The 23336-nt window shown below is 39.4% G+C and overlaps 2 protein-coding genes, 1 long non-coding RNA gene and 4 other non-coding genes across 8 annotated transcripts in view; 5 read left to right on the top strand and 2 right to left on the bottom strand.

Annotated features, from left to right (window-relative positions):
* Positions 1-2729, bottom strand: part of SLC18B1 (solute carrier family 18 member B1) — a 22450-nt gene extending 19721 nt beyond the window's left edge. The window contains exon 1 of the mRNA XM_026072802.1: positions 2714-2729. Within this exon, the coding sequence (XP_025928587.1) occupies positions 2714-2717 (4 nt within the window). The 5' untranslated portion in view covers positions 2718-2729. The remainder of the gene's footprint in view (positions 1-2713) is intronic.
* A 122-nt stretch (positions 2730-2851) lies between these two features.
* Positions 2852-6339, bottom strand: LOC112969460. Its single transcript, XR_003254723.1, has 3 exons — positions 6249-6339; positions 5859-6055; positions 2852-2923 (listed from the first exon to the last, which is right to left on the bottom strand). It is a non-coding gene; the product is annotated as an uncharacterized LOC112969460 (long non-coding RNA).
* Positions 6340-6391: 52 nt separating this feature from the next.
* RPS12 (ribosomal protein S12) lies at positions 6392-10385 on the top strand. 2 transcript variants are annotated; one of them, XM_026072804.1, is made up of 6 exons: positions 6392-6446; positions 6585-6636; positions 7008-7124; positions 8803-8905; positions 9422-9523; positions 10296-10385. In XM_026072804.1, the coding sequence occupies exons 2-6, from the start codon at positions 6623-6625 to the stop codon at positions 10356-10358; spliced, it is 399 nt and encodes a 132-aa protein (XP_025928589.1). In that variant the 5' UTR covers positions 6392-6446; positions 6585-6622; the 3' UTR covers positions 10359-10385. The 2 variants fall into 2 exon arrangements, with proteins under 2 accessions (XP_025928589.1, XP_025928590.1); XM_026072805.1 differs by having other exon boundaries at positions 6423-6446; positions 6588-6636.
* LOC112969474 lies at positions 7821-7896 on the top strand. The gene has a single exon (XR_003254726.1). It is a non-coding gene; the product is annotated as a small nucleolar RNA SNORD101 (small nucleolar RNA).
* On the top strand, positions 9267-9353 carry LOC112969477. Its single transcript, XR_003254729.1, has one exon. It is a non-coding gene; the product is annotated as a small nucleolar RNA SNORD100 (small nucleolar RNA).
* On the top strand, positions 9829-9963 carry LOC112969475. The gene has a single exon (XR_003254727.1). It is a non-coding gene; the product is annotated as a small nucleolar RNA SNORA33 (small nucleolar RNA).
* A 345-nt stretch (positions 10386-10730) lies between the features above and the next one.
* On the top strand, positions 10731-10815 carry LOC112969476. The gene has a single exon (XR_003254728.1). It is a non-coding gene; the product is annotated as a small nucleolar RNA SNORD100 (small nucleolar RNA).
* Positions 10816-23336: the final 12521 nt, after the last annotated feature.

The raw sequence follows: 23336 nt of genomic DNA, 5'->3' as shown, positions 1-23336 counted from the left end.
GCCGCCCCCGCGCCCCGCCCGGCAGCGGGCAGAGTGCCGGCGCGGGGCCGCCCGGCGATCCGGCAGCGGGGGACCTCTGGGATGCTGCGGCGGGTTTGGGCTGCCGTTGGGCTTTTCGTGTCCCTGTGCGGGGACTGCCAGCCCCGACAGGGAGAGTACCGCGAGCGACCGTTCCCGGGAAGGTAGGGCAGGAAAGCAAAGTATGAACGAGGAAGAGCCGAACTCCTCATCGTGATAGCTGCATTCAAGGGTGGAATTTTCAGAAATTTCAGCCATTTCTGGAAATAAGTATACTTGAACTGAAATGTGCTTCCAAACTCACGTGTGCAGGAAGGGTACTGTCACTCACACAGGTGATGGTATAACAATCTGATAACAACCAGTTAGCTCCCAATATATACTTCACATCTGGCTTAGTTGAATTCATTATTTGCTTACTGGGCCTGGCAAAACAAGAAATGAGGCTCATGTGCTGTAGGTACAGCGGCTTACAGGTACAGGTTACAGGTAAAGATAACAGAGGAGGCAGCAGGAAAAGCTGTCACAGGAACAAGTGGGCATTTGCTGGTTATGAGTAAACTTAACTTTGACATTAGAAAGATGTTTGCAGCAAGCAGAGCAATACAAATTCTAGAAAAGCCTCACAATGGAAGTATAAATCCTAAGTACAGGCTAAACCAGTTTATGGATATTATGTTACTGTGATTGCTATGGACAGTAGGGAGCTGGGGTTGATGACTCAGGAGGTACTTGCCACTTCTGTGCAGCTAAATGAAGCTTTGACAATGAAGAAGGGATTGGTACTAGGGACTATGCTTTGGTACAACTAACTGGCCTGATTACATATCCTAGAAACATAACCACTTTGGCCAAGTTTTGCACTCTAAGATTCTTCAGATGTGACTGGCAGTTACTGATCATTAAGACTGCTGACTGTCTTGTAAGCCCAACCATTAATCTATTTTAAAAGAGTGAAAACATTTCTGCTGATTCAGTAATCAAAGTACATCATTGCTACTTAGTGTAGTTAGTAGGTCAGATCACTTATTAAGACTGGTAGAACAAGCAAGATCGCTAGTCACCTATACAAAGGAAATTCAGCAAGTCACAGGAACAATAACACAGTAAAAGAAGAGCTAAATGACAAAGTTGCCACAAGAATTAATGGCTATAAACTAGCCAGGAGTAAATTCAGGCTGGAGATGAGAAAGAGGTGACCTATCAACACATTTTGCACAAGTTTTTGTGGGGAGGGAAGGAAAGTGAGGAAGAAGATCAGGAATGACCTGGAGAGAGAGGAAGGAACTTCTTCAGTAACAAAAAGACGGCTCAACTATTGTTTGACAAGAATAACCAATAATTACTTCTTAAAAGCACTATTTTGGCTGTCCCGTCAATATTCCATCTAGACACTAGTTATAGTATTAAGATTCCTAATAAGGACATTTCAGAGCAAATGTTCCCATTTATCTAACTTTAGAATCCCACACACCATGTGACAGGAAGGAATAGAATTCTTTTCACAAGATTAAGAAACTTTAAAACCTTTTTCCAGTCACAGAACAGCAGCCACACCTTCCTTTGCTGAAACATTTTGACAATATGTGTTGCGTATATTGTGGCTATGAAATTGCCTTCATCTTTTCCTGTTTGCCTCCAGAAAAACACATAGACATAAATCCTTTTCATAGATACTGCCCCTTCAGCAACCTTACACAAAAGAAAGAGGAAAGAGGAAGTGATCCTGGGTCCAGCAAAAGGACAATAATGAAATGCTGATATATGCAAAGCATGAGACACAATTACAGGTAATACGAGAAACTTAGATTAAAACTGAGAAGAAAAAATAAAGCCTTCATTTTGTGGGTTGAGATGGACAGTCAATACAGTACGTTCAGCAGGTGAAATACTTTTCACTCCACTGCTTGCTCTCTTCAGTCTAGACACTGCTCATTCTATAGCTTCCAACTACTTTCAAGACCCAGTCCTCTTCTCATTAACAATTATATACTAAAAAATGATTATTTCCTATAAAGTCTATGGAGTCAGATTTCCATAAAGTCAACATGTGCAAGAAAAGGACAAAGTATTGGAATTTTTAATACCTACACTAAGTAGCAACGATATACTGTGATTATTGAGAGCTATGGCTCAAATAATGAAATGGGGCTATGAACTTCCTATGCCTGTATACAGTTTACTAATGCAGTATTTATAGTTATAAGAGGAAACTGGTTAATGGAACATGCTTGTTAATTCCTCATATCTTTTAGAAAAGGAAAATTTAAAAGCTATAAATATCTATCAGCCTTTGAACTGGTATTCATTACCAGCCTTTTCAAGTCTAACAAGAAGAAAATTTTATAAAGCATACAAGTTCTTTCTTACATCATGTCTGTAACAACTTAAAAAAAAATGTATCTTTCAGATACCAGATCATATGCAGAATTCATATCGGGAGCAATGAACCCTCTATAAATACTATAAATAAAGCCTGCATACATTTTTTTATGTCCACTACATGACAACAAATTAAGAACAATTGCTTTAAGAACAACTTGCTGTATGGACACCCATTATATTCTGAAATGTTTAGCACAAGTGGGAATATGCATCCCTTACTATTGTACTGTATATTTGTAGAGATCTTAGAAATATTTTTTGCATTAGAAGCCAGAAGTCACTTAGCCAATGTGTATTTGCATCACATTACCCATTCTTTTGCCAGAAGTCATCGTGGCTGCATGCAGGTAGTCAGTAAGAAGTTTACAACAGCTGTAATCAGCAGCCGCTTGGGATGCAAATTTGCAAACTGGGATGGAGTTTCCCTTTGCTAAAGTCAAGAAGTCTTTACTCTTTTCTCCCTCCTTCTGAGCTCYACCACATGCTAGATAACCACATCCATGACAGTCTGGCACAAAACCTGTGGAAGGGAAAGAAAATCAGCAAACTTTTTTTTCAGTTATTATGATGGCAAAGATTTTTCCATCAGTGTTGAAATGCCATAGTTTGTCCTCCTTCTGAGACTGTACAACGGTCTCACCATACTTTCTACAGGATTTCAAAACTTGATGCAAATGGCTTTTGTACTCCTGAGTAGCACTCGATTAACTGTTCTGAACTGGTCCCTGGAGGTGCTTAGGAAACTTACATCTGCCACCTCTGGGCTGGTAAGCAGGACTTCTGTGGATGAGAAGATGGGTAAAAAAAAAATTGTGGTGAGAAAATGGGTAAAAAATAGCCTCCCTCTACAAAAATATTTATGATGCAGAACATATTTCTGAACTGTGTGACCAGGAAATAAATAAGATGATTGTTTAGGAAGACTAGGGTGAAATGTGCACTGATGTTATTTGAGAGAAGGCTTCTAACGTGATGTTTCACAAGCCTGAGAAGTCTTGGCTGTTTTGGAATGAAAGTGAGATAATTCTATCTTGTGACATTAGAAATTTATCATAGCACTGTTTGTATTTTGTATTCCTAGAAACACAGAGTTCAGAAGAAAATAAGTTTTGCAAGGTTTGTTCAGAACTTTAGAGGTTAGCAGTGTCAGGACCTTTCTTGGGACTCCAATGAATAGAGACAACTCAGTTTTTAACGGCTGACACACTCTCCCTCCTACCTGGTTGCCTCACTGTACTGTGCAGCTGTCTGAACTGCTTGTCATTCAGTTCCTGAATCTCTACGGTTTATAGGATGGCACTTAAAGTCAAACTATAACCAAAGGCTGCCATTCTGAAGAAAAGATGGGTCATGGTTGCCAGGGCAAGCACAGGATGAAAGTAGAGAGGTTACCACAGCAAGAGACCAGGGAAGGAGTTGAGAAAGAGAAAAGAAGAGGGTGGCTGAGATACAGTGAACCATTATATCCTCACTGAAGCACCACACTTTTGAAAAAGCCCCCCCAAGTGCAGTTGCTGTTTTGATCCTACAGGGAAAAAAGAGGTACGTCGCCAGAGTGGAAAGTGGGGACGGTCAGGGGGAAATCAAGAAACAGAATGGAAAGCAGAGAAGGTAGTAGCTATGACCAACAAATCTTTAAATGCTTGCAGTGAGATGGTGAGTCTGAACAGATCACCTAGAACGGCTACCTGATGAGATCCAACTGCTTGAAAGTTATGTAACAGCATCTTGCACGTATTGTTCCTATCCCTGAATCCAAGTTTATAGACAGCACATTATACTAACTATTTATAAGATGCACAAATCTTGAGAGGACTGAGTAAATTCCTGTGATAGGGCTGGATATTCAGTAAAACACGAGGCCAGTGTTAACATTGGCATCTTCTCAACACCCAGCCAGGCTGTTGCACTGCATATGGAAGCTATTTGTTTTCTAGCCTTCTGCTTGTTACCCCACTCACCCAACCTAAGTGGACTACAAGTACTCTCCTAGTGATATTATAGTTCAAGAACTTTCTATATCTTTGTGCCTTCTTTCTGCAAGCAATGCCCAGATAAGGAGATCCTTTGCCTCTGTAGAATTCTACAAGGAAATACAGGGTGCAGAAATGCAGTTATCATTGTGCTAAGCAGCACAGGACTGCAGTCCTTGGTTTAAACAGATACCATACAAACTTGGTTGTATGCCAGCATTGAAATGGCAGGTTGTTATACAGTCATCATAACTGCAAACTGACAGAAATACAGTCTAACAAACTACCTACTCCTTGTAGGGAGCACAGCAGAATGGTAGAGCAGCTGGAGCAGTGCCAACAGTGTGGGCAGAGCACTCGTGAACAGAGTTCACCTTAACATATTGCTGTGGAGTGGACTTCAAATAGGACCACACACTTTTACTAATTACTACATACAAATACATATACTTACTGTGTTATATAAATGAACATTTCAACACAGAGTTCAGTACCAGTGAAAACCTCCCCTCCACATAAAGATAACTTTTATCTTAATGTAGGTTTGTTTTCTTGCAACTGAACTAGGAAAACTGTTCTTGTATATTCCACATACAGAATATTAGACGATAATTTGACTGTCATTATCTCCTTCCCTGGATGTAATACAAATCTTTYAGGTGTGCATACTTCCATCTCCTAGATAGACTATATATTGCATGCATATATAGGAGATATTAATGTATCTTATGGCTGACTAAGGACCTTTTGTTATCTCACGATGACCTCGAAAGGAAAGAATAGTTTATTGTTCCTCTCAGTACAAAAGCTCCTCTATAGATTAGGGTTCTTTGGCTTTTTTTTTAAGGGGCCCATGAAGATTAAATGATGTGTATAGATAGAAACATTCTCTCTAGGGAGAAGGAAGGAAGGTGGGCACGATAGTCTGTGTGTATTTGTGTGTTTTCTGGGGTCCAAGCAATGTCTCCACGAAGGAAATGGCATATCCCACTTCCAAAGCCTCTTCTTGCAGAAGGAAGGGGGAAGTCAAATGTCCCACAGGAGCTGCTGAACAAGAACACCTGTCTTAGGGCTGCAGTGGAGAAGTTCAGAGCTTCAAGCAATATATGAAGATGGTCTTATGCACCTTGGAGTCTGTGGGCCTGCTGTAATGGGTGATGGTGTTCCTGCTAGTTTTGCCCTTGATAGCTCAGAGTGCCAGGAGAGGAGTGCTCCCCACACTGCAGTTTGTCTTTGTAGCTGTTTTGCAGAGGGCTCTGGTTAGCCGAAGGGACAGCCTTTATACCAGGGTGTATACGTGACTGCCTTACAGTTGACACTGTCAGGGAGAGAGATAGCTGGAGCCTGGGACTGCTGCAGCCACAGCCAGGCCTTTCCCCCATGTAGTCTCAGCAAGGGTGGTGCTGCCTGAGTTTGAGCCCGACGGGTCAGTTCAGAGGCAGCTGAGTGGTTTCCACTTTTCATATCATCCCCTGTACTCACCCACCCTGGTGGGTCACTTTGCGGACAGTGTCTCCTCACAACCCAGACTTAGGCAGCATTTAAATGGCAGGATGTTAGATAGCCTTTGTAACTCCAAACCGACATGCCTGTCACTGGAAGATGACAGATCACAGCAGGACATATTGTAGAAAAGGTTGCTGGTAATCACGGTGACAAACGTGTTCAATTCAGGCTGACTGCAACAGAGCAAAAACCCGTTTGAAACACGATGAACTTGCTGCACACACAGAAATCAGCTGAATCGTGTCTGCCCGTGCACGCACCACGTTTAACGTGCGAAGCACCGGACAGGAACAGGGACGTGCGGTAGCCCTGCGAGGTTCCCGAGCTACAGCTAAGTGCTGCTGCGGCGGCAGGGATTTAACTGACCGATTTGCTTCCACCTCCCTCTGGGCTGCCGCCGCGTCTCCATGGCTACGCGGGACCTGCGCGTGGCGGTTGAGGCGGCGGCTCAGGCAGCGGCTCAGGCAGCGCCGCGGCCACCYTCGCCGGGGTCCTCCCGCGCCATAAGAGCGCGCGGTGGAAGCCCCGCCCTCTCTTTGGCTGGCGGCTCGCGGAGGCAGTGGGGTGAGTGGCGGCGGCGGTGCCGGGCCCGGCGGGGCTGAATCCGCCCGGTCGGCGGGGCATCGCGGCGGGGGTGGGCCGGGCCGGGGCTCCGGGGCGCCCGCTGCCTCTAACCGCGCTGCTCTGTGTCTGTATTTGCAGCAGGAAGCCGGGCGGGAGCGGCACCCACCGAGAGCGCCATGGCCGAGGAAGGGTGAGCGAGGCCGTTGGGGCTGTTGGGGGCGGGGGTGCCGCGCGGGAGCCGCACGCGCCGCCTGGCCGCACCTGGCCTTGCTGTGTGGGCCCGGCCGGGCGCTGAGGAGCCCTGCCTGCCTGYATGCTGCTGCTGACCGCGCCTTGTTTTGGTGAGGAGCTGGGTGCTCTCGTGGCGTGCAGGCTTTCCCCTTATTTTGGGGGAGAGCACAGGTGGCTGACTCACCGGCGGGACTAGAATCCGCGTTAGTCTTTGGTTTGCTGTTCTTTAATGTTGTAACGACTGGATATTGCAGGTGAACTGGGAAGCGTTTGCTTCCTGTTGTGAAGATAGTAGCAGGGATAGCAGAATAATGTCTGTCTTCTGTTTAGCATTACTGCTGGAGGTGTAATGGATGYTAACACTGCCCTGCAAGAAGTGTTGAAGACCGCACTTATCCATGATGGCCTAGCTCGTGGTATTCGCGAAGCAGCCAAAGCCTTGGACAAGTAAGTGGTGTTTTCCTTAAGTAGACGGTGAATAACGAAGCTGGGAAAGCTATGTTGTTGCATACACAGTGCTTACTTTGTCTAGATACTTAGTTGAAAGCTTTTGGTTTGGAAGATCACATTTTTCTATCAGTGAGATTAATGTTTTGCTATATGTATTTCAAAGCCTTTAATTATGACCTTAAAATACAGATGTTAAACTAGATTACCCAAGAATAACAATCTCCAATATGTTAGGTTCTTTCTTTTTGTGATTCTGGTGCCATAGAATTTTTATGTGGTTTGGTTTTGTGAAGAAAATGGGATGGCATTGTCAGTATACAGCTAGGGAAATTTGAGTCTCAGAAATCTTGTTGCAACAATTCTGTTTTAAGAAATGATAAAATCTTGCAAAATTTCTGAAGAACTTGAGAGGGCTAATGTGTATATCTGAAGTACTTGAACTGTAAGTTTTTTTTGTAGTTTTTACTAAGGAAAGTCTCAAAGTCAGTATAGTTTGCTTTTTTTTTGCTAGCTTCATTTTTTTGTGTTGAAACTGTAAAGAATTTTTTGGAGATACCATATCAAAACAGTATTGAACTGAAACTTGTTATATGTGTGCCAATAGTAGTATATAACTATGGTCTCTGGCAAGGTGAAGTAGTGTGGGCGAATACTTTTAAGAACAGACTCAATGCTTAAATGCAAAACTACAGTGTTTGAATGATGACTCTTCAATTTGTCGGATACCCCTTCACTTTTTTTTATGAGTGATAACAGTGGTCTGACAAACCTGTATGTTAAAAGCTCTAAGATGAGATACCAAACAAAGGGGGAGGAAAGAGTGGAACTTAGTTGATTAGAAAATAGTTCCTAAGAACTCTTCTGAATTAAGATGCAACACTACATAGTGTGCATTTGGAGGTTGTTCTATGTGCATGTTTTCTATGCATTTGTGTGTGACCATTTTCGCTTGGAAACTGTTTCTGAAACCATCTGGTGAAATTGGTGGTGAAGAAAGCCATAGAGGAAGACTGACTTTGTTTACAGTGGTCAAATTATATCAAGTTAAACATAGAAGACCTATACAGCTCTCTTTGTTGTCAGGTACCCTTTTGATATTCTTAACATTGTACCGCAGTATACAAAGATCCTAATTAGAATTGGGGCCCTGTCATAACAGCTTCTTTGGACGTAAGTAGAAAAGATTGTTCTGAAGAGCTTATAACAGTTTGACATAATTCAAGCTTTTAATAATTTCAATTCTAATGTTGAATTAATGTGATCTGAGAAAAACAGCAGAAGCAACTTGTAAATTGGTTGCTTTCTAATAGTAACACCAGTTGTTTTTAGGATATGGTGTTTATCTGGTCACTACACCATTTTCAAAGACTGAGAATATATTCAATGGGGTTTTAAGAACTTCCAAAATGAGTAGATTCTGGTAACAAAGCTAACAGTGTCCAATTAGTGTGTTATGTATATGAAAAACATTAAATGCATAAGTAAGATTATAAGTATATCAAAAGTATATTTAATATTTCAAAAGTCTATATAAAGTATATCAAAAGCAAAAATTAAACTTTAAAAAGTGGTTATCTACAAACTGACGTGCACTGACTCTTGTACTTCAAGGATTTGATTACTGAAGAAAACTTAGCCTTTGAAATTGAATTTGACAGCTTTTGCATTTTTTTAGACGCCAAGCCCATCTCTGTGTTCTGGCTTCAAATTGTGATGAACCCATGTATGTAAAGTTAGTTGAAGCACTTTGTGCAGAACACCAGATCAACTTAATAAAGGTGAGTATCAGAACTTCAGGTGAAGTTTAGAAGAATTATGTTTACAGTCCGTTACTTGTTTCAGTTCATAGCTGAACCTTTGAAGCACCATGCTGTAATTCCATATATGGTTAAGTAAAATATTTTCTCATTTAGCAGCAGTGATTTTTTTCAATTGTTTGGTCATGTCAGCAATATAAGAAACTTGGACATAACAGTGTCAAGGGATGTGTATCAAGCATTCTGTAAAGCAGAAATGAAATGATGTAATTTCTGAGGCAGCTGAGCCTCAGATTTTAGGAGAGAGAATTAATGCTGCAGTGATACTGGTGCAGGGGAGGGATCTTAACATGTCTTAGTCTTCAAATTAAAATCCATAGGAGCAGTACAGTGATGATATTTTGTCTCCCTCTACTGATACTAGTGAGGAAAGCAGCCATATGTTACCCAATACTTCTGAGAGTACAGCAGCTTGTTTTGCTCAACCCAGTTATGTTATAAATGACCAGTCCTAATGCAATACAATGTCTTACACAGGTTGATGACAACAAAAAACTGGGTGAATGGGTAGGTCTCTGCAAGATCGACAGAGAAGGAAAACCTCGCAAAGTAGTGGGCTGCAGTTGTGTGGTTGTCAAAGTAAGATGATGCTAATTCTAGCTTCTTGACTTCTGAAAATGAGCAGTAAAAATATAATGATGTTTTAAATTTAAACTATGAACTAGAATGCTTGGAAATGGTTGCTCTCCATTGTTGGTAGTGAAAACAAAAAACTGCTTTTCCCTGTTCAATATTCACCTTTGTGAAACATGCTTATTTAAAATCATATTTTTATTCATTTTGAGTTAATGTTGGTGTCCTTAAAGTATATATGCTCACTTGCCAGTAAACATTAAATAAGACTCTATTACTGGAAGAGATAAGGTTCTGCTTGGAAAAAATAAGTGCCAGTTAGTTACATCTGCTTAACTTGACAGTGTTTTGCAGAGCATGTTTTAAGATAACGCTGGCAAAGTAAAGCCACAGTACGAGCCTTGAAGACTTTGTTGTCTTTGAGGTCCCGAGAGATGGCTACATCTTCCTAATAAACATTAATGACCTCTGCATGTGTTTTCATAYTTTTGTTACACTCATATAACGATTTGATTGAGTTCCTTTAAGCAGAGGTGAAGAAATTGCTTTTGGATCCCTACCAGTGGGTGTGTTACGTTTGAATAGACTAGTTCTTTTTTAGGGAATTAAAAAAAGTGGTTGTCAAATGTGATTCTGCTTGACGTTACCTGGGTGGAGGGGTATATTTGGGAATGCTTTCAGAAATATCGTGTCAGAGAATGTCAGTCGTCCCCTTAAACACAGGTTATAAATTTCTGAATGGGTCAGTATGATATTAATTGTTTTTCTTGTATTACAGGACTATGGCAAGGAATCTCAGGCCAAAGATGTCATCGAAGAGTACTTCAAGTGCAAGAAATGAATGAAAAATAAATATTGAGCCTGATTAGTGTATGTGTGATTGATGGGTGGGTACCYGTGGAAGAAAACTTTGAATTACAAGGATAATAAGGTGAAAGGAGTCCATAGGTCTTGGAGTATTTTGTTAGTCTTTCAATGCTGTCTGCTTCCTGAGAAGATAATGGGGTGTCCCTGCGATTCCTGATCTAGGGTGCTGCTGTCTTCTGTTCCTACCCCAAGGTTAACAACTAATGGAAGTTTGCACAGCTTTTGAATTGCAGAAGTGCTGAAACAGTTGATTACTGCCTTTGCTTGCATCTGGCTTGGCAGTGCTCAGGCCTATACTGCTACAGTGATTCCTGAGTAACATGTTTGGGAAAATGTGAAGTACTGCTGCATCTGTGATGAAAATTTGGCTCCCTCTACTGAAACAAGTGAGGAGAACTGCCTGAATCGTTACCCAAATCTTCTGAGATGTTGCAGGAATTCCTTAAATGTTATCTTAATGTATGCAGAAAATTTATGAGACTAGGTATATTTTCTTCACTCAGTTCTGAATTGTATGTTGAATTAGTTTATTATGAGAAATATTCTCATGTACTTCTAGATCCAGTTGTGCAGGAGTTCTTAGTCATCAGGGCAGCCAGGTAGCTGAACTCTTGAGCTGACTTTTTGCGCATTTTTTGCGTTGGAAATAAGTCAGGATTGGAACTGGAGTTCAAGATAATTCCTTTTCTATCTTCTGTGTTTTGCATATTTCTCACATTCTTTTCTGCAGAGTAGAGCTGCTGTAACTGGAGTCATAAGGAGTTCTGTTATCCTGATAAATAGGATATGAAGGTTATGAAGAATGTGGGCTGGGCCCCTGCAGACTGAGGAGGCTGAAATGCATAGCTCTTAAGCTGTTGAGCTCAAACTTTCTATTATTTATGTAACCCCTCTTCTGAGACCCCTGATCACACATGTGGTGTGGATGCCCAGATGCTGGGCTCAGTGATTGGATGCACTTCCCTACAGCTCACAGGCCCTGTGACTCTGCCTAGCTGCTAGAAAGTGCTAGCTAGGGTTTGGGTGGCTTTTGGATTTCTGTGAGGTTTCCTGTATTTGCCTCTGAGATGTACTTGATTATGGAGTTAACAGTTCCAAGTCTGTTTAAAAAAAAAAAAAACTTTAGCTTAATACATTTAGTCTTGTCTAATTTCTCAGTAGAGAGATGTTGAACATGATTACATTTTAATTCATGTCAAGCAGGTGTTATAGATAAAAGGGCTGATACTATAGAGGGAAGTTCTTCACACAAATTTACAAATTTTAACAATTTCTATTCAGAGCTTTTTCAATATAGTTGAAATAAAGCTTTATGGATCATATTTCAGTTGCAGATCTTTCACTGAGTTACTAGACTTTTCTAAATGCTGAAAGTAGAAATTAACATTAAATGGATTTGAAAACCTTTGAAAAACTTACTTTCTCAGTTCAGTTTGGTTATAAGCTTAAATATATTGCTTTTGTACATAAAAGCATACCAAAGCACACCTCTTAGAAGATGCAATTTAAGGTAGGACAAAAGGGGAGTTTTGGTTCCTATTTGAAAACAGATGAAATAATACATTTAAGCATACATGTACTTTATTTTTTATAAGGCTGTTTGCAACTGCATTCTAGAAAGTGTGTATGATTAGTAGTCTGATCGAATTTATGACTTGCTTTTCTTTGGCTCTCCATTTTAGCACAGTTAAATTCACAAAAGGAAACGGGTTCCAAAACTGGAGCTTAGTATCTGGATTCAACAACCTGTGTACTGCTGAGATTGAAATTTGGTTCTTACTGTCCAGAGTTGTGTAAGCATACACAAAATCACCCTTGGGGATCAATTGGAGGCTGTACTGCTAATGGGCCAAAAGAGAACTGACTGGCCTGGTGCTCTTTAAAGGAGTGTGTCGCATCAAGCTGTGTGTGCTTGCTTACCTATGTGGGCCTGAAGAGCTGCTGAAAGTGAAAGCATCAGGGAGTAATCTTACAGACGGAGGGATTTTAGTTAGTCACTTATTTTTTTTCTCAATCTCATTTGTAGAACTTAATGTGTGCCTGCTTGATGGGGTGAGGCTAATGGCTAGAAGAGGGTTTTTGCTGTAGTTTGAGCAATTCTTCCAACTTGTGCTTAAAAGACCTTGGTCAGGAGGGCTGCTGTTTCTTTGCTGTGCTGCATGCACAAGTTGAGGACTCCTGCGTTGGAGAACTGATTTCAAAATTGAGAAAATATAATCAAAACCTGTTCTAATTTTGGGTGCTCAGTCTGGTTGCAGGGAAATGATTGGATAACTACTACTGTTTTAAGTGGTGAAATCTGTTATAGGTAAATGGGAGGAAAAGAGCATTGCTACATTATTTCTTTTTTAGAATAGCTGTGAAAATGTGGTAGTTGCACAATTTGAACTTTTCATTTTCAACTGCTAGAATTCATACTAACCATCACTATTTTATTCTACATAAGGACCACTACAAGAATATAGTGCTTCATGCTTTGCAATTAGGCTTCACAGATACTAGTGAGAACAGATTAGTCATCTGAACTCATGTTCAAGCTGGAGCTCTGTTCCAGCCTCTGCAGGAAGTGTACTATAGCTGTTGCTGGTTCATCTGGTGGATAGAAATTACACAGGAAGATTAAACCCATGGAGATTTTAGTTTTCAGAACTGAGACCATCTTTGTGTAAACTGAAGTTTTCCAGCAGTTTGTAGTTTGGCTGAAGTATGGGACTTTATTTCAACAAAATGACACAGGAGAGTTGGAGAGTAGTGTCTTAGCAAAGTTCAGACGAGTAAATCAGGTACAGATATTCACCTTCTAGAGATCTACAGTTCTGTGAAGTTAATGTCAACTACTGCTGTGGTTAGGAAATTAAACTCCTTAATCCAAAGCAGTAAGGTTTTAGGGCTTTTTGATAAAATTGTACTTGCTTTAGCATGGGCAAACACTAGACCTGAGACTTTTCTGTTAAACTGAGTCTACCATTCTAGTTGAAACTTAAAAATTTAGCTTGAGGTGGACACAAAATGGAAGATTTCAGCTGGTACAATTTACATTTTCTCATAAATCCAGTGAATGCTAATGGTTTCTTTAGTGTGAAGCACTGTAATACCAACCCACACTCCTTAAGTTAGGATGGGTCTGTTTCATAATTTGATACTAGAGAAAAARCGTGAGGGAAACTTGTGGAAGAGGAAAAGAAACACTTATGTCCAAAAGGATGTTAATTCTGAGATAATCATCTTGGGAAAGTGAAAAGAGAACAATTCCCGCAAAGTCAGGATAAAATAAAGCTTAGCCTTTTTCCTTGATTAAATTCTACCAAACTGGTCTAGGTTTTACTTAGTTATCTCCATACTCTCTGAACTTCAGTTGAAAGTCTGCTCTATCTGGTTTAGTGTATTCAATATCTGAAGCTGTACCCTTTCTACTTCCCCTGATACATCTTAATGGAGAAAACTAATTAAAAGTAATATGGTGCATTCCAGTAACATCTCTGGAGTTGTAGCAGTGTGTATCCCCTCTCTCAATGAAAGTGTGTTTCAGGAACAAAGTAGAAGTTGTGGAGTTGTATGGCCTACATGTGGAAGAGTCCATCAGGACAGAAGATCTATAACAGTGCAAGAAGGGAATTTTCTAATTCACAGCATATGTATGGTGCTGCTGAGGAAGACCTTTGAGAAGTCAGATATGTTGCATAAAAGTGGTATTCTGTAAGCAGTTCACCTTGGTGTTCACAACCTACAGGAAGGTTTGCAGGATAATTAGATTCATTTGATTGTTAGAATAATACAATAGGACCAAATTCAGATTCACGCAAAATGTAGGTCAGACATCCATTTTCTGTGAATTTAGAATTAGTATACAGCTTTTGTTTTTTTGACAGGAGCAGGGGAATTCCCTATGTAATGCTTTTCTTATTTCAAAGCCACATATGGGGAACACACACTGAATTTATAGTTGTYGAAGACTGAGAATTGTTAACACTGGGAATTGGTATATTTAGCCACACCATTTGACTTGCTCATAACTGTAAATATGTCCTTAAGGAGTCTTTTACTTCCCATATTGCTATTGGTTTTGAAATATGTAAGAGTTCAGCACAGTCCAGCTATTCAACTTTATAGAATATTCTGCTTCATTTAACATTTTAACTGTTGTTACTCTTCATTGTGAGAGAATAGCATACATCTTCATTAGCAAGATAGTTTTTGTATTGCATGTATCCAGTGGAATATTGATCTCAATAGTACAGGGTAGGAAAACTGCATCAATACAGTTCTGATCCGGTTAAATTACTGGGAGTTTTGCCACTGGCTTGAATGAACCAGCATATGAGCTGATGTGACAATCCTGATTTAGCAAAATCTGTTACTGTTGAGAATAGAGTATTTTTACTATCTTTCCCAAGACAGTAATTGTGAAATCATACTTGAGTAGTAAAACTGGATATTTTCTAGGGAGGTTGCTTATAAATGCTCAGAGATGCATAAGTAACTCATTGAACTTTGTGAATTTGGTTATAGTAGTATGTTCGCAGTAAGGCTATCAGCATTCAAGGGAAATAGATCTACTTTTAATGAATGTTTGGAAAGTTAAACTATGGATAGGCCAAAAATAAGGGATTTCCTTTTTTCTAATGTAAATCTTTTCTCTAGTTACGTTTTGCATTTCCTAGGTTATGATATACTAAAGGGGTCGTGTGTATTCAGGAAGCAGTTTGCTTGACTGATAAGGCTTTTGAGGCCTGTAATTATTTGAAGGCATCTATGTTAAGTGGAAGCTGTTAGTCAAACTGCTTTCTGTTGTAAAAATGTTTTTGGTTCACCTGTTAAAATGAATATTAAAATATGTAAGTTCCTATTTGCTGCCATTTGAAATGGTGAGCAATTAACATTTTTTTAAGTTTAAAGTAATACTTAGCGTTTGGAGATTCTCAGCATTCTTGCCATTCCAAGATTTTCCTACATATGTTTCACAGTAGTGAAGCCTTCTGTGGAATGGCTTCAATAGTAGCTGGATTATTCATTTCCTCTTAATCATCACATATGATTAATTACATTTAGGAAAAGGTATTCAAATAAGGAGAGCCATATACCACAATAGCAAATTTGTTTGTTTCTTTTGTAAAAATTGAATGCTACATTAATCCAATTTCAGGGCTATAATTTTAAAAATAAGCTACTTGATCATTTTACACTGGTATGAATATTAATACTAGGGAATGACAATTCTATTTTCATGTCCAGGTTTCTTCACTGGATTGAAACCAATGCTCCTTAAATACTTTTTCCAGAAAAGTTCTTGATTTTATGACCAAAATGATTAGGTTTCAAATTAGGGTTTGTTTTCTAATGTGACCTTAGAATCCATGCAGGGTCAGCAATGGAGAATTGAATAGAACTTCAAATGTTTTATACTGCCTGTAGTGTTGATTTGTTTTTTTAAAAAAATCCTGTGAACGAAATTCCATACAAGCTTCGTTTCACCTAAGCCTATCTTGCCTAAAAGTTAGTTTTTAATCCGGATTGACCAAGCAGGACGAGTGATCACTATTTCCTCTTGCATGCTGTAAGACTGTTAGCATATCTTCCTCTCAGACCTCTCTTGTCTAGGCTAAACAGATCCAGTTTCTTCATGTTTTCCTCATAGCTGGTATTTTTAAGATTTGCTGTAAAAAATGAATTAATGTTGATACATCTTGCAAGGTTTCAGATAAATAGATTTGGATTACTTTTTAAATTACAGCCAGTTGTAGTTATTGCTGTAAAGGTACCGTTTACCTGTCCCATGAAAGCATGTGGTAGGCAGTGTTGAACTTGAGACTTTGGAAGTGGAAAGGCTGGGCTGACCCTGACTTTGTGTCCTTGGTCAGACTATTTTAACTTCCCTTGCAGGTTTTCCTTTTATATGAAATAGGGATAATACACAATAGATTGCTCTAAGATGCATGTTTTGTGGCCTCTGGTGTGCAGAAGAGATAATTATTTTCTTTTTCTGGACTGAAATATCAGTTTCAGTGGTTTTGCATGGATTGGTAGTCCTTTCCAAGCCTAAATTCTTATGCTCCTATGTGCAGCAGGAAACTAGCAATGTACTTTGTGATGACTTCCCAGCATTTCTTCAAAGGTGCTAAATATTGCCTTAAGATGCCTTCTAGATTGTATTAGCAAGAATGTCCTATGTGAAATTCAAAATGCAAAATATTTCAGAAACAGCTAGGCGTGTTTTGTTCTGAAACCACCTATGTTATCCTGGCCAGTATTGCGTCTGTGTCCTCTGCACCTAGTCTTGTCTTAGATTATAAAGCTTGAGTGTCTGGACTTTTTTCCCATGTATTTCCACAGCACCTACTTTGATGGAGTTGTAGATATGACTATGACTCCTGTAGGAGCTGATTATACCTGCAGTCCAAGCTTTCCCACTACCATGTCCATATTTTACTTTCCGATCCCCTGAATCTTGGGTACTGGCAGTGATCTCTTATTCCATGCTAATCCTGGTTAAGAAGTAAGTACATGTGCTCATAATGTGTGGTGGGAGCCTGAGCGCTCACTTGAAAGTAATTTGTTACAAGGACAGCTCATTCATATACATATTTCCCAGTGCAATAATGCTGATCGGTATTGCAGTAGCAGAAATGCCAGGGGACTGGGGCCTGTCAGCAGCAAATTGCCATGCTGCAGAAGCACTTCTACAGGCTCCAACCATTCCTTTGGAGAGCGTTGTTTTTTATGCCTGGTTGCCAAGAGAAAAGTACATATTCTGGACTTATTTAATGCTAAAAGTATGTTATAGCTGGTGAACACTAACCCCACATAACACAAAGATATTTAGTAATAAAACACATATTTAACACTTTCTTATAAATAAGCATAAACAACTATTTTCTGATTAATGTTCCTAATCTAGAATTGCCTGCACTGTTGCAGTTTTGTCAATAGTTTGTATGACACAATGGAGATACACCCCCTTGTGAGTCAGTGCCCTTCTTATGCCCATTTTACTAACACTGGTGCAAATGCTGTCCCCCAAACACGACTCCTTTTCTGAAGACTTTATGAAGATCTTTCATACACTGCTGTAAAGCAGCTCTGAGCATACATCCATTTGTAGGACTTGCCTTCTACTTTAAAGAGGTGAGTAATTGGGATTTGAAACCTCAGAATTGTGCACAGAATTGTGGTTTAATTTATGTACCCTGAAGGAAAGCAGAATAAATGGCAAATGTTTTTCTTAATGGTTTCTAATTTTAGACAATTAAATATAGTTAGTTTTTTCCTATCATAGCAAACAAATGTTTATTTTGAAAATCTTTYTTAACGAATTGGGGCAGTTGAATATGTCATGATCCTACACACATTTATGTAATTTTCTCATGCATTGGGATTGTTTGAATGAGGGCCCAGCTATGAAAAACCTAAATCCATATTGACTTGTTCATGTAGCTGACCTATTGTTAATTATTTTTTTTTATAGAAAGAAAAACCACTGTAGAAATATCTGTTAACTTTCAGACATTGGTAGTTGCTTGCTTCTTACAATTCTAAAAGTGTCTGGGTCACATAATATTATATGAACTAGTAAAAACTAATTTGAAAATCCCTTTACCTTACTGGAGCTCCTTCCCTGGTCTTCCAGTTCAAAAGCAGTTGGAGGAACTTTTTATAGTATTTAAATGAAAGTACATAGTATTTTCACTGAGACCTATGCAAGCAGCACAGTATTCCATAACATGGGGATACTTTCTGTAAGTAACTTAACCATACTTTTCYAAAACTTAAAAACTGGTACAATAATTTTGTTTGTACCTGATTGTCTTGTTAAAATTCCTTTTAATTGTCTTCTGGTTTTTCATGTTACTGATCGGGCACAAAGCAAAGCTAGACAAATATATATCCACAAGGGGAACAGTGTTTATGTACAAATCAACACAGATCGTTTTATTTATCTGATTGGATGTTTATTACCTCCAGCTTGGTAAATATCAGGAATCTGTTCATCTTTGCTGTAACCTGACTGAGGTCAGTGTCTCTGTGGTAAGAACAAATTTCAGTGTTTGAAACAACAGTGTGGAGTTTGTGTGTTAATACTCTACAAGGTTACTAATGCGTGAGCATTCAGGCGTTCTTTTTCTAAAAACAATGAAGTAATAGGCATTTAGGCCAATGTCTCATATGCCAGATTCCTTTCCTGTAAAATTTTGCAATCACATTATGAAACTTAAAAAATGTTATGCTGACATGCAGACAAATCTTTATTAAAGCAAATTTCCTGTTTTCTTACTCCAGAAAATTGTAATTCCAGTATGCTTCAATTTTTGCTTCTTTGTTTTTCAAATGATTCTGAGATTTTCCACAGTGAACAAGTTTAAATCCCTATTAAAATAGGCTTTGTATTTCGAAGACAGAGTGAAAAAGCCATGTCCCCGAAATAACCTTTTATATTGATTGTATTGTTAGCAGCCAGTGCGTTGGATAACATAATACAGATGCTTAGGAGAGGTTTAGGAAAGCAAATGGAGGGAGAAGAACTGAAACGTTTCCAGTTTTAGAGTGTATGTCTTTAAGAGAAAAGAGGTCATGTTCTGTAGAACCCCTCCACAAAAAAAGAAACACCCTCACGTATCCATATATTTAAATGGGTTTGTATGTCAATACGGGCTATACATTTCTTTTTCATATTCTTGCCAGTCCAGGAAACCATTGTGGAGATTCTGATGCTTAAACTTTCAAAACAAAAAAAAAAAAATCAAAAAAAATCAAAAAACACTTTATTTTTACTATGCTATGCCTCACATTTGGGATGTGCTCTGTGTAAGTATTTGCAAGACTAACTAGCTATTTTTACCCCAGGTTCTCACAAAGGTTTCTGGTTTTAGGGTAGCTACATAAAGGGATGAGCAGGGTTAAAACTTTTAGCACATTAAGAGTATTGTCTTTGGGTTTCATGTGCAACAGTGACTTACTGGTCTACCTCCCAGCCTAAGTGACAAATTTGATAACTGCTTGTGTAGTGATCCTCAAAGGATTTGTATATGATTGTGGAGGAGTGTTTCACTGTAGAGAAGGGAGAGATTTATCTGAGGTGGTGCTGGAGACAACAAGAAGTTTGGGCCTTGAAGCTCAAAGCCACCTCAGTCCTGTTATGCTCCCAACAGCATCTTGTCTTAGTCACTTCATGCTCCAGCCATGAACCAGCCAGTCCCCTTCTCTTCCTTGGTGTATGTTCCCTGCCTCCATGAAGGGAGGTGCACCTACCTGCTTAAAATGTGGGATCCTGCATTCCCCAAGATACTAGTATGCACAGGCAGGTGTTTCACAACCTGTAGCCTGCTTGCAAGGCACCTACAGAGAGGGAGCAAAAAAGCAACCTGGTTATGGCTGTTCTAGAAACTGTTCTTTCAGAGTAATATAGACAAAACCAGTATTTCCTTCTACTCCCTTTGTATGTGTTTGTTCTGTATTTGCAGAAAGTCCTGGCATGTGCAATGATAATTGCAAATAATTGTCTTTAACAAATGTGTAAGAAGACTTTCAAGCAATACTCAAAAGTATATTGTTTTTAAGTGAGCTGGAAAATGTTTCCCTTTCAGCCCACAGTGACTCACATGCTAGTTGCACAATTCTGATGTTAGTACATGTTTTGTTGGTATTAATATCAGTGTGGGGTGTGTGAATGCCATTATCTACTCTCATTGCATCCAACGGCTATGTTTCTACTGGCTAATGTGACTGTCCTGGAGACCTTAAATCTCTTACCTTTTGAACGAGTGCACCTTGGGCAACAGAGCATAGAGTACCTCACGCTGTCCTGATTGTGCTTTAATCTTGCTTAGGAGAGATCATCACCAAATACTGAAGACAGAGTAATATATCTTTTGAGGCTGCCAAAAGTGCATCAATTTGTTTWGAAATGGAGCATCTAATTGGGACTAAGATTTAAATCAGCAGGGTAAACAACAATCACATTTTATTTGCTTCTAACAGAAGCCAGATTTCAGCTGGTAGCAAAAGGGTTGAAAGATTCTGCCTTAGTGTTAAGAAAACAGACTAGTCCTTTTCCCTTTTTGTGTGTTGTAAATTTACACTGGCTTTAGGAAACCAAATATTAGGCTAGTATGTTATCTACAAATTATAGCCAAGCTTGCAAGTGCCACACAACAATATCTCATGAAAGGGACATTTCATAGGTGATTGTGGTGTATGTACAGATCACTTTCAACTGAAATGTCTGTCTTCCATTTTTTTGCAAAAAGCATGCAAGACACAAAACAGCTGTTTACAAAAATGCTCTCGGAAGAAAGACAGTGCAGTTCTAATACTAACTGGATTTAGGGTTAGTTTTTTCTTCCTGTGACCTTAGTTCTACCTAATAAGCATTAAGCAAAATTCAAATGTCTGTGTATAGAGATGAAGAAAACTTGAGGCAAGAGGGGAAGGATGGAGAATGACTGCAATATAAAAGATTTCTTGCGTTATTGTGTAGATGAATGTGTAGATGTGTGTAGATGTATGTAGATGAAATTAGTTATGCAAATTCTTATTCACATGCCTGTGTGAAGATTTGTCTTCTGTCTTCAGAATGAATTTACCCCCAGAGAAGCCTTTATAAGAGGATGAATTTTAGTAGTAATATGCCAGATCATAGAAAATGTCTTTAAACATAAATGGTATGCATAATTTAGTCACAAGTTTTCTAAGCCACTTCAGATTGTCTTGTCTAATGTGAAAAGCACTTGTACTTTTGTGCCAGTAAAGTATCTGTATGCCTGGAGGATAGCAATTTATAATAAATATTAATGTAAATAAATCTTTCAAAATAAAGTTAATTGGAACATGTATGTCTCTTTTGTTTATAATTATGATAACACCCTTTAAAAAATGCTGTTTGGTTGTTATGAATGATTTTGCATATTTTCAAATGAGAAAAGTTTTCAGCCAAACTGGCCTACAGTCAAGAAATATCCAAAGAATTGCAGTGCCATTCATATGGCTATTCTTATTATCTTATGGTCAAATCAATCACATCATTATTGGCAGGGCTGGGATTGTTTATATCAGTGTCATTAAGAGCTTTGTCAAGCTTATTTTCCATGGGCTGAAATTATTCTATGTAGATGGTCCACCTTAGATGTTTTAATTTTTTTGTTAAAGCAACATAGCTGTTTCTGAGACTTTTGGGGCTAGGATGTTTGGTGGGGGTATATTAATTCTTGCTTTTAATCCCAGTTGAAGTCGTAAAATCTTTCCATTGGGAAGTTCAAGTGCTTCCATTCATGAACTTGAGATGTAATAGAAAGGTGAGAGGAGCTGGGGGTAAGAAGTGGCAAGGGAAAAGCACTTCCAGAAGATCGGGGGAAGGACTGGRTGTACAGGAAAGAGAAAATGATGGGTAGATGGGTAGACTGGTCAAGGTAATTGATAGGTGGGGGCAGAAGCAGGGATAGCAAGAGGCTGATTCAATGAGATCGGAGTCTAAGCATTTAGACATGCCCCTTCCAGAATTTGGAATTGAACCCAGAAGGGGCTGGGCCCTTTGACCATTGCTATTTTGACAATAATTGTGAAATGTGTGGCAAAGTATGTTACTTGTCCTCTAGCACTGGTCCATAAAGAGGACAATGGTCAAGGGGCAGAAGAATTCAGTGGAGGAGTGAAAATGCATGCACACATACAGGAACATGCATAAGCATGCACTAACTCAAAAGAAGAGTGCAAAGCTGAGCATTCAAGCTAATACTAGAAAAAAAAAATCTCTGTGTAAATTTAATCAAGTTTGTTGGCATATATATTCTTTAAGCAGAGTCATGTGCTGTTTTTTCCTACAGTTCTCTTAAATTATTCAAAGATAAAGCAGATCCCTAGACCCTAAAAATGATCCAGGGCTGTACTGTGAAGGAGCAGAAGACTACAGTTTTGTGGTTAAAAATGATGATGTAGCTTCTACCTCTACCTCTGCCCTGAGTTCCCATGCAGAGATGGAGAAGTCACTTAGAAGTGTTCATAAAAGATGATTGATCAGGTGTGTTCATTTTCTGGGTACACCAACTTGCCTGTGGCTTGTCTTGTAGAAATGCTGAGCATTCACAGCTATTGGAATTTTGTTTTAAGCATATAAAGCTACAAAGCAGACTTTTTCTGAAAAGTAAAGTTACAAGAGTCTCAGATTGGTTATTCTAAATTGATGGGTGCCTGCAGCTTGTGTGGCATAATTGACCGAAGTGTAGAGTGGGGAAATCGTTCCCCTCAGGAGTGTTGTGGGGAGACAGTATTTTCTGCTTGTGAAGTACTTCACTAGGGATGTTGAAGGAAAGCACATGAGGATGTTCATGTTTGCGTCTATTTTGGAGTTTGGACAGTGCACAGATAGGCTGTATGCAGTGGATACAGCTGGGAAAGATAAAAGACTGCTTCATATATTGTTAACCATGGTATTGAGGCACGTAGGCATATATATGATGCCACCTCTCCTGATCTGGGCAAGATGAATTGTAGGAGCTGTATATTTATTTATTTATTTTAATGTAGATACTATCAGTTTAATTCCCCCCCCTTTTTTTTTTGCTAAAGTGATCATCTCAACATTGAGGTCACCTCTACTATAGCTGTTTGAGTTCAGTAGTGCCCTGTCTACTATTTGGACGGAAAAGGCCATTTATAGGGCTCTAATAGACAGTGCAGATATATCCTGTCAAACCCTGTTGTTCCATGGGGGATGGGTTTGGGACTCCATGTGCCTGATTTTACTTATCTCTAGATTGAGGCGCAGAGTGGAGGCAATCTGACAGTGTCCTCTCAGGCCAATTCTGAACAATTTTTCCTGATTTAAACAGAAGATGGCACCATTGCTACGGCTAAAAGGGGCAATAACCAAAACAAGGGAACAGGCCAGTAAAGCGGCTACCTCCTTGAGATTAGAGTTATAGGAGCAGGTGCTGCAGTGATCCCATCAAGCTGGCTACATAGG

The sequence above is a fragment of the Apteryx rowi genome, unplaced genomic scaffold, assembly GCF_003343035.1.
Source record: "Apteryx rowi isolate R43461 unplaced genomic scaffold, aptRow1 scaffold_351, whole genome shotgun sequence".
Classification (NCBI taxonomy): Eukaryota; Metazoa; Chordata; class Aves; order Apterygiformes; family Apterygidae; genus Apteryx; species Apteryx rowi.
The sequence above is the reverse complement of the archived record's forward strand: the minus strand, read 5'-3'. Positions and strand labels throughout refer to the sequence as shown.